The following is a 23,282-nucleotide window of genomic DNA, read 5'->3' on the forward strand; positions in this document are numbered from 1 at the left end:
AACTGAGGCTGACAAAAGCTAAGGAATTTACCCAAGGTCAGAATTGGTTCTAGAACCCAGATGTCCTCACTTTTAGTAAATGTGTTCCCTTTTGCCAGCATTTCCCAAGGTACCATCAAAGGACACTAGCATCAGAATCAACCAGGGGTGCTTCTTAGATACTTAAATTCCTGGGTCCTGTTCTTTTCTTCTCTCATTGTAGGGCCCAAGAATACCCATTTTAGAAAACACATAGCATAACTTTTATGCCAACCAGAGTATAAGAATCAATGCATCTTGCATATCACATTTTTAAAGAAAAATGCAAAATATTATCTTTATATACAAAAAGTACATAAAATAAATTATATTGAGAAGGGCAGTTTGGTAAAGTGGTTGAAATTAAGAGAGATTAATTATGAGTCTTCTTGGAGGAAGGCAGGCGAGCTGGTGAAATGTGTGGTGGTCCTACATTATCAAGGCTAGGTGAAGTAAGAGCACATGCATCTTGGATGAATGCACAGAAGCGGACATGAGTAAGTCACATATACATGTGGAGAATATTCCATCAGCGAGATCTAAGAATCATTCTGGAAGGTGAGGAAAAATAAGATTGCATGGGAAGGGATTCTCATGAGATAAATGTTATCATGTAACTGCCAAGGTTTGATGCTACTAGAAGCTTTGGAATTTTACAAGTGTTATTGGTAATGAGATGAAAGACACAATAGCAAAAGCAAATGCATGTTTGTTATTTCTATTTGTCAGAGATGTAATTCAATAATTATTTGTGTTATCTAGATCATGTTGAGGAGCCAAAGAGGAGAAATATTTCCATTCTTTAAAGAACTTAAAATCTAAATAGGAATAATGAATCCTAACGTAAAAAATACTGTTCATGAGGCAGACAATGCAAACCATAGAAAGATGAAAATTGGCATTTGAAGAAGGGAGAAATCACATATGGCTAATGTAGCAGTGCGACACGGGGGGTGGGAATAATAGATAGGGAAGAAGGTCTTCAAGCTGGATCTGGGTGTGCAGGTGGAATTTGTTCACATGCAATGATCTATTGGTTTTGGTCACCTAAAAAGGCTACTGTCACTGCTTAAAATTGAATTTGGGTTTTACATTTCAGCCATTTTTAATGAAGTTGCCTCAAATAGAAAGTTATGTTTTTCTTAATTGAATTTATTTTTCAAAAACAAGTAAAATTTTTTTATCTCTTGTGTTGGGAGTAAGCCAAAAAAAATTTTTTTTGTTCAAAAACTAAAAGTGGAGAAACCATAAAATTAACTTGTAATTATAAGCTCTAAAAATTTTTTTAAAGGATCAGATCTTTGTGTTTCATAAAAACTGTACTATCCTATTTTTTTAGCTGTCTGTTTAGCCATATATAATATTGGTCCCAAAATATATTAGTGTGGGCTGATGCAGAGAAAGAAGGTATTGCGTCTTGAAATTCCTGATTAAAAGGTTCTTTTTTAAAAATAAATCTAAACTTCAAAATGCCAGCAGACTATGTAAATTATGTTTCTGTATTTACATAAAAAGCAGAAGTCCAAGACTGCAGCCAATCCCCCTTCATTAGATTCCGCTCTTTTTCAGTGATCCTTTTTGGTGCTAATAACAAACCATAAGTATGCGATACATCTGGCTTACTTTACTCTGAGCTCCAGAAATTCGTCCTCCAAGACAAAAACTCTGCTCTCAGAAGAGTGTCAGGGATTGTATTGTTTGTTTGGCTGCTGTTTTGAATGCAGGTTTTCTGGCACTTTGGACACCCAGAACTGTTTGACTACTCTTGGATCACTAGGTAGACTTTTGTGAGTGTTTCCTTTTGTATCTCATGCCCTCTACCGCTACTTCCTTCCTTCCTTCATTTGACAAACATTTATTAAGTGCCAGTTAAGTGTGAAACACTGGAAAGTAACTGAAAATAAGGAAGGGACCTTATCTGTTTTTTACTTTAGGAAATTATATCTTTGTGATGAATGCTTCCATAGATGTCTATCCTCGGTGTACCACGGCATTCAGAAGGGGCACTTGACAGAACTTGTAGGGTTGAAGAAGGCCTCCAGAAAGAGCAGGTGATGTCAAAGCTGCAACCTGAGGATAAGGAGGAGCTTATTGGTGGAGGTGCAGGGGCCTACAGGTGAGGCAGAAGAATAGTGAGGGTTTGGAAAGGTAGTTCAGTGGGCCTAGAGCAGTGTACGGTTGGGGTGCAAGAGTGCGGGGATGAAGGGCCTTGTGTGCCATACTAAGAACTTGGGGTTATTTTGAGGAGAGAGTGTAGCAATTGAAGGCTTTGGAGCAGGGAAATGACCTACTCAGATGGTAGTAGACCATTCCAGGGGCTCTACAGCAATTAGAATGGAGTGGGCGATATGAGGAAAAGAGTATTTATTGGGCAGCTGTACAAAAATCATCTAAGTACCGGGAGAGAGTGCTATTGAAACCGAGGTGCTGGCAGTGAGGTAGGGAAGGTAGATGGGTTTGAGAAGTAGAAGCAAAAGGACTTGAGAATTCATTAACTTGTTTTGAGACTGAGGGAGGTAAGTGTGGGAGGCAGCGAGATAAAGGGAAAAAATCAAGTTAGACACCTAGGGTTCTGGCTTGTGCAACTGAGTTAGAAAGTAAGGGAGAAATAAAAATGCTATAAAAATACTTTTGTGTTATTCAGCTTCCAGACATTTTAAGACACATACCTGACCAAGGCCTTAATGCACATTTACCTCATTGTTCACCATGAGATTTCTGAGGCTACTTGGAGTTACATGTGTAACTGAAAATTTGTGTTGTATTTCACTTAATAAATGATAAAGCTCTTTGGCTTTGTTATTCTGATCATCAAAATAGTTTCTTTATGAGGAAACATGTTGCCAACTCAACTAACCACATATTTGAACCATGAATTATCAATAGCTTCGCTGATATTTTATATTCCTTAAAATTAGCCTGACATTAAAAATGTAAAGGTTATATTACTCTTTTTTAGGAAGTAAAAGCCACATGCAATTCTAAAATCTTAAAATGAAATAAAGACTAGTAATTATTTCACATAACTAACACACATGCCCAATGAGTAGCCAGCTTAAAGATACTCAAAATCAGATTTTGATTTTAGAACTTTATTCCATACTTTTACTCCCTTATTTATAAATTTCAACTAAGTGGTCTCCTTAAAAGAATATCCTTTGATTATCTGATCTGGGTGAGAGTGTACGAAGTACTGATGACCTGTTTATAGAGGTGACATTGTGCGTGTTATCCAACAACAAGGTCATTTGTTTAAAAGAAAAAAAATTACTCTTGGGGTTTAGATGAAGAAATGTTTCAATAACAAAGGGTTCTAAAAGAATGCTGGCAATGGTAAAAGTAAAAGGTATGAATGGTGGCAGGCCAAGAAAGCAACTGAATATTACTTCCTTGATTCCAAAAGTTTAATATTTTCATTTGTAATAAAGGAGTAACAGTGGTTAAAATATTTCCTGGAAAAATATCTACAAAATATATTATGGGAAGTGTTACAAGGGAATGTCTCCTTTCTTAATAACTTCAAAATAAATGTCAACATGAAGAACATAATTCCAGAATGAGTTTAACACTGTGTACTATATATTATTTTGGGGGAACATTTTGAGGTTTTAACTCCAGACTTTCATTAGGTGTAATACCTTTTGTAATATATATGTACGTAGCTGTGTGTATGGGGTGATCTGTATATAAACATGCATATATGCACACAAAGAGAAATGTAAATCTACCTCAAAATCTTTGTAGAATAAGGAAGAGTAGTAACAAGATTTTTAAAATCGGTGCTTGTTAAATATTTTTCGTTATCATACATGTGAGCACACACACACATTTCATACCTAACAGTAATTTCCAGAAATGCTTTTGTTGACATGTCTGAGTTTAGCAGAATTTGTTTAACTGATGGTTGCATTCCTTGGCGTGTGATATTTTCTTCATTCAGCCATGCATTAAAGAGCATTTATTGGGTACTTGTTTTATGCCAGGCATTCTGCTAGATACCATGATTCAAAGCTTAGACACAGCCCCTATCCTTAAATACCTTAGCCTTTGGAAATTTAAGACTGGTAAATTAATACAGTGGGTCTATATCCATTATTTTTAAGATTGCTCTTATTGTGTTCAGTTTCTTTCTTGCTTTGCTAGGAATGCATAGAGAAAATAGTTTTATGTCATTAGGTAAAAAGATTCAATATAAGAAAAAAATCTGCTAGTTTGCTGAGCATCTGATAATGAGAATTATTAGTTGATAAATATATGTCATACTGCAATGTCAGTTTCACAGGCAGCTTTCCTGGGAAGCTAGTGAAACATGATCTTAAGGATTCCTCAGTTTTACTGACACTTAATTAGAATTAAATCTCAAATCTATTTCCAAGAAGGCGACAGAGGGTCTAAAGGAAATAGAGTGATTAAAATGAGAATTACAAACCATTAACAACACAGTACCTACTACCCCCAAGTAATCCCCAAGTGACCCTTTATACAATTTTTCTTCTCAATCATTTGAAACACTTTGCTGGTTTAATCCTTTAAGCATATACTAATGAGACAGAATATAGGTATTACTTCTATTTTCCTGATATATGGACTCTGACCAAGAAAATTTAAAACAAATTTTCTTTGTTTGTTTCTTTGTCTAACTTTAGTGATATTTGTCCATGGAAAGAGTTGATGATTCTTGCTTTCCAATATGTAATACCTGAAAAATATTTGCCTTTGGATTGGACTCTATTTAATTAATAGTAGATCCACTGCACAACTTCAGATGCCAACTTCTTGAGGGAGTAATGGCATTAAAACTTATAATTTAAGCTTATTTAAATTTTAAATATAACTTTATTCTCTTGTTCCTCTCTTTTGAGTTTTCACCATCTCAAAGACTTTTAACTTGACTGCCATATAGTAATGAATGAATTGGGTATATTTTTGTCCCAAATCATTTATTCATTGTTTGTTTCAAGCAGTATTTATTGAGAGCCTATAATGTGACAGATATTGATCTAAGTTGATCTAGGGAACAACAGTGAACTAGACAAGAAGGTTCCTACTTTCCTGAAATGAGACAGACCCAAAGAGGAGGTGACTTTCAAATATAGTACTTGTCAAAATATGTCGTGGGGCTTATGAGCTACACCAAAGCAGAATATAACTACTAGCAAATATATACTTGTTTTCATGGATTTTCATTTACTTGCAGCTTATGAAAGCTGTCAGTCATTTCTGTAAGATATTGAATTTTCCAGCTCTCACCTGGGGTTGCTATTGATTGCCAGCAGAATTTACAAAATATCCTTTCTGCAGCCAAGTCCATGTCTCCGAGCTGTCCATGTGGAGATGGTCAATACAGTTTGACCAGTAATAGTTATTTGATTGTCTACGGGAACATCTGGATCTTTGACCTCACAAGTAGCAGTACAACAACAAGCCCTTATCCCTGTGGAAAAGTGTTTGTTCTTTTGTGGCTCAGAGGCCCTGTGTTTGCATGTGAGGCTTGATGTTCTGGAAGTCATTTTCTCTAGCACTGGGGTTATTTAATTCCAAGGACTGGTTTGAATTTCTTTCAAAACTATAAGTGTATAGGATTACATTTAATTGTTGGTTTATGTACAGGAGCATTACTGCAGTGAGCTGCAAGGAGCACATTATAAGTACTCCTTTGTCCTGAGTAAATATTCATTCAGTTACAGGCTGGATGAGGGCCCACGAATCTCTGAATGTGATGTCTGTATAATGATTTGGAGATACTGCTGATATTATCTATTAAGCTTTCGCTGCCTATAGGGTCATATAAAGTAGCTTTGCAATTGCAGTGTAAATTGAGAAAACCAATGTCTAAAGCTTGGACACTTCGGCCAGATGGCTGCAGTTTAGTAATTGTGAGTACAAATTACTGGCAACACAGAGATCAGACCAAAAAAAAAAAAAAAAAAGCAGCTGTTGCGAGCGCTCACAGTGTCAGTGTTCCGGGGTGGCTGGGGGACAGATGGAGGCATTGCTTCATGGTATGTGGGCCTAAAGGGCAGGCTCACATTTCACTCTGACAGTGAGAGTCAAGTAAAGGACTGATTTTCTTGAAGTACAACATGCTCACACTGTAGTTTCTGAGATTCCTTTCCAAGGGTCCGGGAAGGACTTTTGTTTTGTATACCAGCTCCTCCATCTTCTGGAACCCAGGAACCTGACTGCTCATCACCCCTTTCAGTGTGTTCTGTCTTCGCTCCAGGCATCATTTGAGAGGCCATGGTCTTCATAATACATTCTTGCCAGACTTAGAAAGTTGACAAATCACATTCTCATTTCGGTGGTCTACTATTCATAAGGGCCATGTAGATTACACTCAATTCAAAGAAACCTATCTAATTGTGAACCCCATGTGAGCTAATTAATACTGGCAAGTCTAAACGGATGAACGTTCTGGAGGTATTCCCCAACATCACTGATTTTCAGAACTATGAGTATTAGGGAAAATATAGAAAGTGTCATTGAACCCTCTATCATGAGGTAGTGCCTCACGTAGCAGAACCCTTTTCCCACCGAGGATATTACCAGGTGTGGTGAGAGGTAACGTGGCTGCTGCACAGTATTCACATTATAAAAGCTTTCTAAACACTTTAGGGATTTTTCTACTGTCTTGAACAGATGGTCTGTGATCTGCAGTGACTTCATTCAGGTCCATGGCCTGTGGAATCCAGGCTCATGTCCAATCACTAAATGGAGCCCAACAGGGCCATGCGTGATCTGGTCCCTGCCAACTCTCCCAGCCTAGCGTCTTTCCACTACCCAGTTCTCCCAGTTATCTGAACCCTACCTTCTTCTAGTCATTTGTAATTACCTTCCTCAATTACCTTTAGGCTTTTGCATCCCCAGAACAAACACCTTTATCTCGCGTCTTCAACTCCCACTGAGGACTTGTTGAATATTCGTTTCTCTCTCCCCTATCCAATCAAAATACGTTATTCAGAAAGTCCTCAATACCCATCAAGGACATGGCCAGTGTATGTGAGCAACTGCTCTTTCCCAAACCCCTTTGGGTTCTCTCTCCTTCCTCAGTGCCAAAGATAATTGTTCATCAAGCAGGGTTAGACAGTCTCTGGGCCTAAGTCCAGTAACCAAATGATCTATAGGAACCTCCTAGCATCAACATTTCCACTACACAAAATGTCAGCTTAATCCTTCCTAATTAGGACTTCAGACACACTCAAATTATTTGAGAGTAATGTAATCAAAATAGAGATAGGTTCTTCTCAATTTACTTAATAAATTCAGCATAAGCAGCTAATCACAGATATGTCAGCACCACTGCTGCATTGGAAAGCCCCCAATGAAGGTTTGCTGAATTAATATTTTGAATGAAATGTTCAATAAAAGTGAGACTTTAGAGCATCAAGCTTTTCCCTTACAGGAAATGAAAATAGTTGTCTAGTAAGAATTGGTCCAGTTTTCAATCTGCTCTTTTCCTCCTAATTTTCCATTTATTTTTTAGACAAGTATTTCTTGGGCACTTCATCTGACAAGTATTGCAGACTTCTGTCCCATTATGCATGTTCCAGGGGACTTGAGGCTGCCCAGGGCAATGGCTCCAGGTCCAGATTAAGGAGATGACATGGAGTAATACTGGGTGGCAGCTGGAAAAGCCAAGGTTTTCCTGGCTTCTCTTCTTCCAAATAATTGTATATTCTTAAAAATAATGACTATTGCGTACTTAGTCTTACCAGGTACTATTCTAAGTGCTTGACACATATTAACCCTCATTTAATCCTCATGATAAACCCATGATGTAGGCAGTAATATTATCTTCATTTTACAGGTGAGGAAATAGAGACAAAGAATTACTGGGTAACTTGCCCACGGTGACACATCTAGTAAATGCCAGAGTCTTTATTTGGACACAAGAGCCCATATTGGGATCATCATAAAACCCCAGAATGGAAAGTCTCCTAAGTCCATGGAGACTTATTCATTTGCTACATCTGTAAATGACTTAGTTGGCCACAGTGGCCTCCTAGATCCCTCCCAGATTAACAGTATGTTTCTGGTGCTGGAGGTTCCCTGCCCAAGCTGCAGATCCGCACACAGTCCATCTTCCTTTCCCTGCATCCTTTCAGACCCGCACCTTGCGTTAGACTCTGCTCTCTCTTTCCCCCTTAAAGGCTACTGCTCTAATCAGCTCTGAGTTTATTGCCTGATCCCGCCCTCCCAACCTCTGTTCTTTAGACCTTTGGTTTTGCAGGTTGCCCTCTGAGGGACTAGCACTCTCCAACATGGGAGAAGCAAAATTTTCCCCTCGTAAAATGCCATGACTTAAACAGTAGAACTGTGTTTTCTGTCTTGTACGCAGTCCTGCCAGATGGCTCTCTCCTACTTCTACCCCCTTCCACAAAACAACACACATAGCAGGTCCCATTGTGGGTTTCAGAGTACTCAAGATGCTTTCATATATGTTACATTATTTCACTAGAAGGGTGAACATTGCTACTCCCTCTGGTCTACAAGTAAATTAAAAAAAGATAAGCAATAATATGCCCAAGATCACCCAGCTAAGTGAGGATTTCAAACCCGGATAGTCTAAGCTCTTTCCACTCCATGCACCAATCTGTTCCCTTTCTCTGCTGCTTCCTGTTTTCTCTAACGCAAAGTGGCTACGGACTTCCTCTTAAAACTCACTCTGTATGAGCTGAAAGCTTATGGCTTTAGTTGTTTGCTTTCACAGAAGTGTCTCTGTCTCTCTGAAAACTAGCTGCAGCTAGTTACCAATACTTGGAGTTCCAAGAAAGTAAATAGAAGATAAAATTGTATTGCAAAATTTTGACATAATTTTCTTCTCTGTCTATCAAGATTTGTGGCATACGTCTTTATGTCTGATACAAGGGAAGGCTCAGAGCCCATACCAGAATTATTCCCAACGTGCCTACTCAGTCCCGCTACCTGGGTGCGTTAGGGAGATATCCCAGTTACATTCCACGTGCCATCAGCCTTCACAGGCACGGATTCTACTAAAACTGTGCTTGCCTGGAGGCTATAGTCACTGTTTTTGCACAATGAAAATGTGGTTTCCAATGTGTGTAATAAAAGTGAAGGTATTGCATGAAGAAATGCTTCATGACCTGGAGAATGCAGCACATCACAGTGACTCTGAACCTGCGCGCCATCTGACCCCAACGTCTCCCTGAGGGGGTCCAACCCGACTATGTAGACAGTACTGTGGCCTTGCTAGTGCCCTCTACTGTCCCGGCCCCAAATGACTGAAAACGCGGTTCAGCATTCTGGACGTTTGCTTAGTAACTTAAAAAAAAAGCTTTACACTTGGGCTGAAACCAGGTTTTCCAAGTTTTGGTTCATAATAAGTAGTTTTTAAACATTTAAAAATAGGGGTGTGTAATAAAATGCTGAGAGACTCTCTGGAGATTGCTGCTGCTGGCACTTCTCTAATAGAAAGCATACGCCATTGAGCTCACATTTTGTTCTTTGACTGAAGAAGAAAACAAAGCTGTTAAAAGCTGGTAGGCTCCTTTCCAACAGCAATAGCATTAATATCTTTCAAGTCCCTCCTAACCATAGCTAATTAGAGGTTTATGAGGGATGGCCCTTCCTGAAGGGTCACCTCGGGTTATGTAGCCCACAGATGTACCATTGACTGTTGGCGACAATGGATTTGTTAAGAATTTCAGCTCGAGGTGATTATCTTTTTCTCTCTCTCTCTCTCTCTTTTGCTGCTGTGTCTCTTATTTTGACTGGCGGAGGTTGGGTTGGATGATGAGGCTCCAATTCAAAGGCGGTGCCAGGTTGTTGCTGGAGATCCGCAGTGACAGGTTGTTGAAAACTTATTAGTCTGACGTTTTAACAGCCTGAAACGGGATGGAAATCTGCTCTTCCACTGGAAAAACTTAGAAAGGAAAACATGAGCTCGAGCTGAAATCAGCCCCAGTTCCAAATATGCCCTCCTCTGGCATCAAGTGCCAAAGGCTGCCACGGTGCTTAGAGATTAAGGTCTTGCTATGCCACCCACACAGCAGACAGCCCCGGGCCACTGTGAACACCCTGCGGGAGCTGGGGACACTGTGATGGACTCAGCATTAGGTGCTAATGGCTTCGGCAGTAGCAGAAGTCGTCCTCCGTGAGGTTTCGCTGTGTGGTTAGGGGTTGTTCTTTTGCTCATAGCCATTCTGTGTGATAATCCAAGAAGAAGGAACAGGAACACGTCAGGCTTGGTGCCCATTCTAAGGTAGAAACAGACAAAAAGACTGCCGCCAGCAGTGTGCTGAGAGCTGTCGGTTACCATTGTATTGCACTTATTTGTTACAAAGCTAAAAGAATTCATTAAGCATGTTTGCTCTTCAAAAACAAACCTAGCCTCTCTAATCCCATATAGATTTTTTTTTTTAAATCGCTGTTAGTCTCTAGTTTCCTCCAATCTCACCTGTGCCTGCGGCTTTGATTAAGCTCTCTACCCTGACCTACCAGTTTCGCTCCCATACTCGGCGGCTACTTGAAAGATCTTAAAAGGGTTTCTGAGCTTTCACAGGCAGCTGTCTCTGCCTGGATGGGCCCCCTCTTTTGCCAGCCAACTTCTTTCTATTCTTCAGACAGGCCCATGGTCATCTCTTTTTGGAGGCTATGTCTGTTAGCCCTGGGCAGACAGGGCCCACCATCGGGGTGCCCATAGCCTCTATGTTCTGACTTCAGACCAGCCTATAAACTTCCTGAGACAGTGTCTAACCTAAACTTCATTTGATTTTGTATCCATACTCACGGTACAGTGCCTGTGCAGAGGAGGTACTCAGTAATGATTTAATTTTGAATGATCCTGTATTCATTCACTCATTTGATAGGTATTAATGGAGTTGCAAGCTCCCAGACCCTTTAGGGAGTTTGGTCTCTTAGCAGAGGCTATCTTTTTGTGATCTACAGACCTAAACCGTTTTTTCTATTTCCTGGGGGTCTGGCTTTGATTAGTATCATTCAGTTCTTTGTTGGGGGAAAATGTGAGATGGGCGGTAAGGCAGATGTTTTAAACTGTCTTCTCAGTGTTAGGTTTCCCCTTTCATCTCCTCATTGCAGCTTCATATTCCATGGCTACATCTAAGGGCAGCGTTTACCAGTCTACATACATAAATCTCCAGAAAAATAAGTCTCTTCTCCTGCTCCCCCAGATAATCTCAAATCCCAAGTATATCTCACAGAATTGCAGTAAAGAATTATTTATTCATTCATTTCATTAACATTGGGAGTGCCCATTATGCATTAGTAGTCATGTTAGATGCTTAGGGGTTCAGGGGTGCTTAAATAAAACAGATGCATTACCACACAAGCATTTGCCTTGTTTGCTAAAGACCTCACTAGAAAAATTCTTGTATGGCAAACTTGCTGAATTTAAGTACCTAGAGATGGAGTGAAGGGGTTGGTGTACTGAAGCCCGGCCCACTCCAGGTTGTCCTTGTTACTCCTGGCACAGATGAGATGTACTTCACTTTCCCCCAAATAGTGGCCGTAGTTAACACTTCTTCAACTTAGCAAAGTCAGTTTTTTTCCAAAATGAGCCTATATGGCCAAGGCTCTTTTTGTTTTGATTTGCTTTAATGATCTATTAAGCGCAGTCATAGAGGTGTTGGAGTTTTCTGCATTTTTGCAGTAGCATCCAACATTTAGTCACTGGCAACATGGGTTTCAAGAGGCAACTGTGCCAATAGCTTTCTAATCCTTGGATCACTGCCATGGTGGTGTGTCCTTGAAGCCAACAACTTCAGTGATGCCTCCTGCTTCTCCACTTTCCCAATTGTGGCCCACCACAGCTTCCCTCATAAGCCAGTTTTGCATTTTTTCTGAGAGGCCCCTCCTTTAGCCTACTCCTCCAATGATTTTATGAGCATCTAATTCCATGTATTAAATTTCTTTCTGCTTTGAAAGAAAGCTATAAGGATGGGAAGGAAATAACTAAAGAATCACAGTCTATTAATTATTTGCTGATAACATTTGACATTAACTACTTGCAGAAAAACAGTTGTTGCCTTAGCTGACATGGGGGAAACCTCTAAGGAACAAGGATTTCTGTTTTGGGTTTTGTTTGCTAATGTTTCCTCCCATCCAAAGATATCAAGACACCTGCCCTAAAAAGATTAGCTACTGGAGGCCTGCTGAGAGACCAGTACATGTGGGTGGTAGCAAATATTCATAAAAATAAAGACTATGAAAGTTTTTTTGAAGCAGAAAAACATTAACTGGTTTAAGAAAGCCAGAAGTACTGCTTTCAGGTATTTTTATTAATATTTGAATATTATTGTCATTTAAGATATTTTTCCTTAACAAAAAGAGGTTTGCTGAATAGTGTGATTTTAAAAATTACACCTAATATCAATTTTTCACAGCTATTTTGTGATGAAAGTAATGAAAAAATACAGTTCATTTGAGAGAAATGTATCTTATTGCACTTTTGCTGTAACAAATGATTTAGTTCATGGAAATTAAATATTTTAAATTCAAAATAAAATAGATGTGGTACTTGTTCTTGACTAAAAGGCGAATTTTAGATTTAATATAGAAAAATCTTAATAAATGAGAATTAGCTACCAGCTGTGAAATAGTCTGACTTTTAAAATTAGAGTATTTCTTCATTTTTAACTCTAAATACTAGTATGAAAATTAAAATAGAATTTTAACAAATGAGTTAGATTTATTAATTTGTATTTTTGTGTTGCAATCTTATCTCGTCATTTAAATCAGTACATTCTTGTCCTTAATAGATTAAAAACTAATCTTGCATGCTATTGTGATGCAAATAACATTACCTCATTTTACAAGTGAAAAAGCAAGTTTTGCAGAACTTAATTAAGTTGTCCATGAGTACAATAGGTAAGTGGAGGCAGCATCAGGATTTGAATTTGGATCAGCCTAATCCAGAGCCTACACTCTAATAGGTGACAATTCATGCAAACAGCTACTGGCTAATGAATGAGAGGAAGGGATGCAAATAAACACAGTCTCCTTGGCCAAGGCAATGAGGAAGTCAAAGGCAGCCAGTATTTGGGATCTACTTATAGTGGTCAAGCGTCAGGCAAGCAGTCAGTCTTCATTCTCTCACTCACTGGAGGGAAGTATTCTATAGTGTGTGGTGCTCTCTACGCCTCAATTTCCTACTCTCTTAAAAGAGACTAACGACAGTATGAGATGGTAGATGTACGGCACTTAGAACAGGGCTTAGCCCATAGTATAGGCTAAATATATGTTAACTAGTCCACAAGTGTGTATTACGGGCTTTGTATGTATAAAGCACCAGAGTTGCAATAATGAGGCATGTTAGCAACACCAACAATGAAAGTGGTTTGCTTCTTTATGGCCCGAGAGGGCGATAAGCATTATACACCTGAGTCCATGTGCAGCATATCCTGTGTGCTATGCAAGGAGAGCATGATCCGGGAGGATCTGTCCCTGGCAGGGCTCCAACCTCTTGGATGGGTATTTTGAAAACTATGCCCTACTATTTGGGGGGCAGTGTTGGATGAGAGAAATGGACATAAACAAGGAGAGTTGGTCTCCATATTTCAGGCACAGAAGACAAAACAAAGATGGCGATCCTCTGGAGAGATGAGAATCTGAGGATTAGGTAGAAGCCTGGTGATCAGAACCAGATCAAAGTCAGGGTCGTCACAACAGGGTGCTGGGACAGGGAGTCTGCCATGACCAGGCAGAGCAGCAAGAGAGAAAGGCTGCAGCACCCGAGAACTCACATGGCATGAGACCTTCCTCTATAGCAGATCCTGCAGTTTTTCTGAGACTTGGACCCAATGGCTTAACCCAATTAATCTCCTAAACTGGGTCATCACCCTTGGTTGCACAGCAAGCAGACACCTGTCAGATAAAGCCCCTTAAATACTAGTATCAATGGCAAAAAAACACTGAAAAGAATGTGTTTTTTTCCCAAGTCATGAGAACAATCACATTCCCCTGTGGGCATTGCTTTAAAACTATTACCATTATCAGGTAACTTTACAAAGCAGGGCAATTAAAGAACTAGTCAGAAATGCCTCAGGCATTTCCCAGGCAGCCAGAGAAATGAAGTCAAGCAAGAGGGCTGCCTCAGGGCATTCAGAAAGGCCAGTGTGCCTGCCCTTGCTGTGCACTCATTAGTTTGTGTGGTCAGTGAATCCTGGCAGGCCATGACTGTTAAGGAATTCATGTTTCAAGGGAGTCTCAGAAACTCCTCCTGGTTTTGCGTCCAGGGAAGCAAGCAAGACCCCCATGCACCCCAGCTCGCACCCATTTGCCTCTTGAGGGACATACGTAAGGCTGCCCTTGGGCTTTGGATAACAGTGAGAAGTTATGCAACCTCCACCCATCTTTCACAGCAAGTCCCTGCAACTAAAAGAATGAAAGCTCTTCAGTCCTAGCACATGTGTGGGCTTTGTCACTAACAAGGGGGAAGGGACCACTCCAGAGTTATTTCTTTATAGGGCCCAGAACATGACTTGATAGAACTTGCTAGCTAACACTTTGTTTTGCCAAGAAGTTGAAAACATTTTCGAAATCTCTGATCTTTCATTTAAAAATAGTTATTAACTCTTTCAGCAGGCAATGCAGGAAGTGGATGTTAGCAATTTAAAAACATTTAATCTCTGCCAAAACACAGACAAAACAGGAACCAACAGTCGGATCAGACTCCAGGGTCATTAATCCTCACACTTGCTTTCTGATATCACTTTGTGGCATATCTTAGCATCCCAGGTTACATACAAAGAAATGTAGCATGAAGAGATTAAGTGGCATGGTAGTGTCACTTGATATTTAGGTGAGCAGAGTAACCAGGAAAGAGTTCACAATACTCTTTGTTTGGTATCTAATACCCTCTTGCAACCTTCAGGCTCACCCTGTCTCCCTCTTCTGCAGGCCATTCTCTTGACTCACCCAAGCAGTTTGCTTGCTCCCTTTTCATGGCCCAGAGCCAGTTGCCCATCTCTTTGTGCACAATGTAGACCATTCCAGAAAATGGTTGATTTGAATGTAATTGAGTTATTCGTTCCCCTCTCAACCTGCCCCTCGTTGTGCCAGAGGATTTCTTAGTTATGGATGAAGAACGTGAATTCTCACATCCAGGAACTGTTTTCTCCAGAAGTTTCTTTGTCTTATATGAAATGTAGATGCAGCTGACCCTTGACCAAGTGGGGGTTGGGGTGCTGATGCCCCGCCCATTCAAAAATCTGCATGTAACAAGTCTGCCCTGAGCATAAGTTTCCAACCTAAGATGGAAAATACTACAGTAAAGATTAATGGGGGTGAACAAGTTGTGAACAATGAAAGAAAGAGGAAAATGGACAAAGTAGCATGTCCTCAGTCTTCCTAAAAAATCTGTAGTAAGGACAAGTTCAGCCTGGTACTAAGGGGCCTCTGCAAGCCCAGGGAAGATGGGTGCCAAGAAGCAGTATGCAAAGGGCCATTTTATATTGGGAGTGTTGCACATGCGGGCAGTTCTTTCCTATTAAGAAATATTTCAAACATAGAAAACAGTTTAAAGAATAATTTAAGGAACAAACCATTCCAGTAGTTCTCCCCCCACCCCACCCATCTGCAATTTTGCTTTCTGTGGTTTCAGTTACCCACTGTCAACCATGGTTTGAAAATATTAGATGGAAAATTCTAGAAATAAACAATTCATAAGTTTTAAATTGCCTGCCATTCTGAGTAAGCATGATAAAATTTCGTGCCCTCTCACCAGGGATGTGAATCATCCTGTTGTCCAACATGTCCATGCTTTATATGCTCCCGCCAGTTAGTCACTTAGTAGCCATCCTGATGATTAAATGGCTGTCGTGCTATCTCAGTGCTTGTGTTCAGGTCACCTTTATTTTACTTAATAATGGCTCCAAATCACCAGAGCAATGATGCTGTGGCAATTCGGATATGCCAAAAAGGAGTCGTAAAATGCTTCCTTTAAGAACAAAGATGAGATTTTTCTACTTAAAGAAAAAAAATTGTATGCTGAGGTTGCTAAGATGTACCATAAGAATGAAATTCATGCTAGTTTGCTGAGATGGAGAAAGAGAGAAACCACATTCATATAACTTGTATTACAGTATATTGTTGTAATTGTTCTATTTTTTCGTTATTGTTAATCTCTTACTGTGCCTAATTTATAAATTAAACTTTATCATCGGTAAATATGTGTAGAAAAAACATAGTATATAGTATATATTGGGTTCAGTGCTATCTATGGTTTCAAGTATATCCAGTGGGGCTCTTGAAACGCATCCCCAGGGATAAGGGAAACTACGCCATAGAAAAAGTTGATAACCCCTGAATGCTCTTCAGCATTCATTGCTCCGTATATTTCCCTCTCCCTGATTTGATGTTCACTACTCATTGCCTGTTTTTATGTTTTTTCTGTAAATTAATGTGTACATAAACAATATTACTGTTTTTAGATATTTTCAATAAAAAATGAAGATAGCTTTTTGCTTAACCTTTTATTTTTATATTATTTAAACACTAGATATGTATTATATGATTTGAAAAGTGTACATATCTTATATGATTGTAACATATATTTTATAAGACTTGAACATTCTATAATTTGAATATTTATGTATGCCAATTATGTGTATGTTTTTATAGTATATGTAGTCCTAATTCAGTTATTTTAAACACCATGTAGTATTCTAAGGTTTAAATAATATGTTATTTATTTATTTTGTAGCTGGACATTAAAGTTATATGTGAAATTTTTTCTGGTTATCAGTTTAGAAGATGACTTGCTATGTTATAGGGTACGCACATTTCTACTTAGGTTGAAATCTAGTAATTAAGAAGTAGAATCAAATAAAATTTTGCCAATTTTTCTCCAAAATGGTTCTATCATTTTATATTCTAACCCACAAAGTGTAAAAGTATTCATTACTGTACATTTTTGATAACACTTGTTATCTCCACATTTCTAAGTTTTGCCACACCAGAGAGTTCAAAATAGGCCTCATTTCACCTTTAATTTGCTGGTTCCTAATTATTACTATGACTGATTGAATACATTCTTTGTTTAGTGACCATTCAGATCTCCTCTTCCATGAATTGCTTGTTCGTGTCCTTTATCCATTTCTCTATTTGTTATTTTCTTATTTATTTGGAGGATTTTTAAAATATATTTAAGTACTAACTATTTGTCAATCATATACATAAATGTGGTCTAGTATTAAATAACTGATGTGTCTTTGGAGTTTGCCTTATACAAAAACCTTTAACTAGCAAGTTAAAACTAAGACATAGACAAGAAAGTTGTTATTTTCTTAAGTCTCTGGGTTTAGAAGAAGCACTTATGAATAAGTGCCACTTTTTCATCATTTTCTCATTTGTTTTTCCTCCCAAGTTCAGAGTGTTAAGTATAGGCTACTGACTTTGTGCTTGATAATGTCTGTGCTTGATTTCAGAGTGGGGAGTTTAGAATAACTTTGGTGCTGTATAAGTACCAATTTTGAGGATTAATCTCATATCATTAGGTCTAATAGATTGCATATCTTCCACTGTGGCCATCACTCCTCAGAGGAACACACAGAATCACTCCTAGGCAGGCGCATGAAGCAGTCAGGAAAAATCGATCCCAACTTACCTCTCAAACATTTTACTGCCAGGGAAGTCTCTGCTCACGACATAAGTTCCTAGACTCAGTAGCCCAGGAGAACATAAGGGGTAGAATAATGTCATGGCAATGTCAGGGTGCACGGACATGTTGACTTGAAAGTCCTGGTATGAAATCTGAAAATAATGTAGCTCTTTTCTTTTGTCTTTCAGAGGTGTGGTGAACTCTTGTTTGAAAACCCTGATCAGAATGTCAAATGTGTTTGCATGCTAGGTAAGAAGGATTTTCCTTTTAGATATATTAAGCATGTTGATGTCATGTGACGTATTGTTGTTCTGTTGCCTTCTTGACTGTCCCTTGTTCCATATCGCAGAGGCTTATAGGCTTTTTATGGGTTTAAAGACGTCTTGAACACATTTGGAACACTTGATGAGCAAAAGGTTTTGATTTTAATAACTGTCAGTAAGTCATGAACCGTGCTTCTGAGTCTTTCAGATTTTTTCTTGGATCATCAGCATAGCATAGAACTGGGTGCTTTTCATTCAGGAGACTGTGATGAGAAAGCAAAAAGAATCACACTGTAATCCTTAAACTAGAGATGATAAGTTTTGTAAGGAAACTATTAAGAATTTACATCACAGCACAAAGCCCTCACAGTGCCTGGGAGAAATGTATATTTGAACTAATCTGAAGCCAGCACAACAATTACCCACACTGAATTTGTAATGAAATTGCAGCATTGTAATGAATAATTATTTGTACTTATGGGACGATATATCACCAGTGCCTTTCACAAACTCTTTAAGTTACACTATTCTCCTAAGAAATGAAGTTTATATTAGCTTCCTCATTATATAGATTAGAAAACTATAGAGAATATAAGTGATATACTTAACCTCAAAGTGAGAAACGGTCCAGATCAAGATATGAAAGCTTCTAAACTGTAAAATTTTAGGTCTAGTGTTTAGATCTTATTTAAGCCACTAGACTATGTCCAATGAATTTTCAATTAGTTATAGTAATAGAGCAAAATAGTGGCTTGGATAAATAGAAATAATCTTTGAATCTAACTTTCACCAAAACCTACCCTCATCCATTCCAACCTTGAACGATACTCATGAACAAAGGACAAAATGATTCATTTTTGCTTCTTCCATTTCGCTGGCCACCTCATATGTTGGCAGCCCTGTGTTGAGTCATATCGCTGAAATGACTCAAAAGCAGACAGCAAGATAAATAGAGGCAGGGGAAGGCCTTGGTCACTTATAATGTAAAATAATCAGGTAATAAATAATCAAAGGGTACTGCTAGGAACATTCTTGTACATATCTTTTTGTGCACAAAATTACACATTCCCTCTTGAGTATTTACCTAGAATTGTAATTGATGAGTCATAGGGTATACATATATATTCACAGTCAACTGACTCTGTCAAATCATTTTTCAAAGTGGCTATACCAGTTTACCCTCTCACCAGCTATGCATTAAAGTCCCATAAATTATTTAACACTATAATCATCTTTGAGTAAAAGTTAGAATACATACTTCATCATTTAACTCAATACAAACAGCATTTTGTGTAATAGTCTCTAATGAAGATCATGATTATTATTTATGTAAATAAGTCGTTAGGTTGATAATGTCAGTAATAAAACAGGTATATTTTATTTGTTGATTATCAATGAACACTAATGAGTTGATGGAGTTTCTTGCATAAACCAAATTAATAGTTATTCTTTGTTGAACACTTGGAAATATATGTCCTATAAATGATCCAATAAGTGCTTCCCCACCCACAGTGGAACTATAAACAAAACATTGATTCATAATAAAAGCTCTTTACTGTTGAGATCATTAATTTCCATTTTTTCTTTTACTACAAAATATACAATTAACAAATTTTTACAGAATGGAAGTTATATGTATGAATTTATAATATGAACAGTATAGTTAAGGCATCTAATTCTGAAAAATCAATAGTCTAGTCCCTTACTATGAAATCACATGGCACAAGGATAGCAACTTGAAGCCTCATGTGTTGCTTTCATGAATTTTATTCACACTTGCTCTAGGAATGAAGCAGCAAGGTACTTCCATTTGCCTTTTTATCTGTTTCTTTCAGTGTTGGGAATGTCCAGGTGGAGATAGGGACGTCACCATTAGTCAATATCAGAATCTAGTCTAGGGAGAAGATTGTAATTTCCCAGTACTCAGGAAGGCTTTTCAGATGGTGGGATCATGTACAATTTATATTTCTTTCTTTTTGTCTCTCTCTATTTTCCAAGTGTTCAACAAAGAGTAATTACTAGTTTCATAATAAGACAGATTTTAAGTTGTTTTCTGATTTCTGAGGACACAAAGATTGTTTCTTATTGTTTCTTTGCATTACTAAAACTTACACCGGACCCATGCCAAAACTTGGGTAACTTATCCCAGCAGTGAACTAGACATAATTGGACAGGCGTTTGGAGCATGAACTGCACTTTGGGGTAATCACTACTCTGGTTGCTACATGTTGGAAATGAGTTGTGGCTGTTGTTGAATTTCTGGTCACAAAATCACCTTCCAAACAAATGTCCATTCTGAGACTGGACATTCCCTTTGCAGAGTGCACATAATCCCAGCAATCCTGTGCCTTGTGTCATAGATAAAAGTGCCACCCATTGACAAACAGCCCATGAAATAGCACAGAAGTTGCCAAATAATATGAAAGTCAAGTAACTGAGGTTTGTGGTTCTGTGGCAAATGGAAGCCTTCCAGAACAAACATGCTAAGAGTCTATTGCATCAGGGATGGCTGAGGGCTCATTGCACAAGTGCTACAAAACAATATAAAACAAAACACTGTGGACTTCCTTAGGTTCTCAGAATTGTAGCACGTAACACACACGGGTGCACCCAAAGACACATATACACCCCCACAAGCATACATGAACATGCACACACCCAGCAATTGCACATTTCCAAATTCAAGATCTTCATTTTGTTCCTTTCTTCTTAGCCAAAACCTAAAAGCATGGAGTTTTTGTCAAGAGAATGAGGCATGTATACAGTTATTTTGCACAACCAGTTAGTTTTCTTGCACTATTCAGAGAACAAACAGGAGACATGTTTAATGGCTCAGTACGTCCTAAAGTCTGTCTCAGATACAGGGAGATACTGCTGATGTAAAGCTATATAAAGAACTACACATGTACTTTTTTTGCAAATTTGTAAGTTTGTATATATGTGTATGTAAATATATAATTTTTAGTGATAGGAAAAAGTTAACCTTATTTAATTCATAATATTTTTTCCACATCTGATAGCTTTCTAATCATCAGCACATATTACTTTTATAGTAGAAAAATAAACATAAAAAAGAAAGGACCTTGGGGCAGTCACACTACTCTGCATGATACTATAATGGTGACTATATGTCATTATAAATTTGTTCAGACTCATAGAACATGCGACACCATAAGCAAATCCTAATATACACTTTCACCTGGGTGATGATGCGTCAGCGCAAGTGCATCGATTGCAACAAATGGACCGCTCTCGGGGGTGTTGATAGTAAGGGAGTTGTGCCTGTGTCAGGGCAGGGGGTGTACAGGAAATCTCTGTACATTCTGCTCAATTTTGCTGTGAACCTAACGCTGCTCTGGAAAAAAAAATTAAGTCGATTTGTTTAAAAATAAGAAAAGACCTGCTGGTAACGAAACAAACCAAAGAAAGGGAGATAAAAAGAACCGAGGGAAAAGCTGAAAGCAGCGTACAGTTGTGGTCCCGTGCGTTGCGGAGAAGTTCTGAAAGGTTGTTCAGGGACAGGGCCCTGCAGTAGAACTTTTCTGAGAACTGAGAGACAGGCGAGTCTTTGTTCAGGCTCTATCATCTAGTTTATTGTTTTCTCACAGGAAAATTAAAATGTGTTGTGACCCTTTTAGCAATCCATCTGTTTTTCAAATAAAAATGTTTTTTCTGGGTCCATTTTTAAAGTAAACCATCCGCTGGAAGGAAATTCAGTGGCTTCCCTAAAATATCTAGCTTTTAAATTACAACCATTACCGTTGTCATTGCAAAGAGCAGTTGGATGGTAGTGCTCTACTAAGATGTCCAATCTACAATTATAAATTAATTTAAGGGGAGAAATATTGTTTTATATGCTCATAGCCTGAGCCTGCTTAATCCAGAGCTCATATCATATAATATTCTATAGCTGCATTATTTAATATTGCTGATTTGTCCAACAAAAATGGCTATTGAGTAACTCCCAACTGTATACACTCTTCTAGGCACCAGAAAAACACCAGTGAACAAAACAGACAAAATTCCTGCCCTGGTGGAGCTTAGATTCTAATCATTCATGAGGGCGGGGAAATGGGCAGTAAACAATATAACTCATATACATTATTTTTAAGGCTACAATAAAAGAAACTCTTCTGTGGAAGAAATAAGGCAGGGTGCCTATGAGAGGTAAAGGAATGATGGCAGGGCCAGACGTGGTGATGCGGAGTTTAACTAGAACAGCCAAAGCCCTCCCTGGGAAGTGAGCACAGAGTACCCTGGGTAGAAAGCTCAGCACTTTCCAAAGACCTGGAGCAGAGGGAGCCTGGAGAACACAAGGAGGAGAGGGGCACACGTGCCCCAGGTCCCGGAATGAGACCCGGGACTGCGAGGTCCTGGGAGCCAGAGCACATGAGCCATTGTGGGTCTGGGTTTATTCTGCTGGAGATGAAAATGGAAATTTTTTAGTATGTACATATTAAAAATTAACAAAATAAGGAAAAAAGTGTTTGTGGTACGGCTTTGGTATCTGCCATTGTTCTGAAATGAGCACTGAAGGGATGTATTCAGGGAAATAACAAGAAACAGACTTAGTTCCATTTGTTATATATGTTCCATATAAATTATATGGTTAATGTTCATCTAACTTAAAAAGTTCACCCAGAGGAAGTATAATTTTAAAATGCTTGGGATTTAGCAAGGAAAGGTGATCGGCAAACTTATCTCTAGAAAACTTGCCCTCCTTAGGGAGTTCTTTCTTTACTTGATTTGTGTTTAGAGTGGCCCTTTTTTTTTTTTAATGGAGGGGCCTATCTCTATTTCTGTTTTCCTCTTAGACTCCTTCCTTTCCGAAATAGTAGCTTAGAATCATAGTAAATGACCTACTAGTTTCACTAAAAACCAAAGAAAGAAAACTTCTCCTTTTTCTATTATCTTTAAAAATAAGTATTTGCAAATCTTAACTGAATTAAGTGGGACCAGAGAGTCTCATTATGGCAAAGAGCAGGGACACTGGATTCTTGGAAGGATGTGCACCCACAACGCCCACCGTGCCATTGACCTAGACTAGAATAGCTCCCTTTGCAGTTGCAACGTGGGGCCCTGAGGACCCGAGGTGCAGTAGTTCTGAGACTTGAGGTTTGGCCTCTCTGAAACTCATTTTGTGTGAGAGATATGGACTGATCTAAATGCCCTTTCTTTGACTTACTCAGAAAATGAGACATTTCTCTTCTCCTATTCTTAATTTTATTTCAAAAGAAAAAATGTGTGATAATTTCATCAGACAAATCTCTATAGAATTTGTAAGGTAACTCGGTGGAAGGGTCCCAAGCCACAATATATAATTGTCCATTCCGTTTAGCCAACGATTTGGAGCATCTACTGTAATCCTAGAACTAGTGCTTGATGGTAGAGATAGAAAAAAATTAGTGATAACCCATCCCTCA

The 23,282-nt window shown here is 38.6% G+C and overlaps 1 protein-coding gene across 1 annotated transcript in view; it reads left to right on the forward strand.

The window, feature by feature from the left end:
• The window catches only part of PDE7B (phosphodiesterase 7B), a 248,756-nt gene that overhangs the window by 64,841 nt on the left and 160,633 nt on the right, over positions 1–23,282 (forward strand). The window contains exon 2 of the mRNA XM_087817773.1: positions 17,785–17,845. Coding sequence (XP_087673899.1) covers positions 17,785–17,845 — 61 coding nt within the window. The remainder of the gene's footprint in view (positions 1–17,784; positions 17,846–23,282) is intronic.

Source organism: Miniopterus natalensis, chromosome 5 (assembly GCF_054644295.1).
Source record: "Miniopterus natalensis isolate mMinNat1 chromosome 5, mMinNat1.hap1, whole genome shotgun sequence".
Taxonomy (NCBI): domain Eukaryota; kingdom Metazoa; phylum Chordata; class Mammalia; order Chiroptera; family Miniopteridae; genus Miniopterus; species Miniopterus natalensis.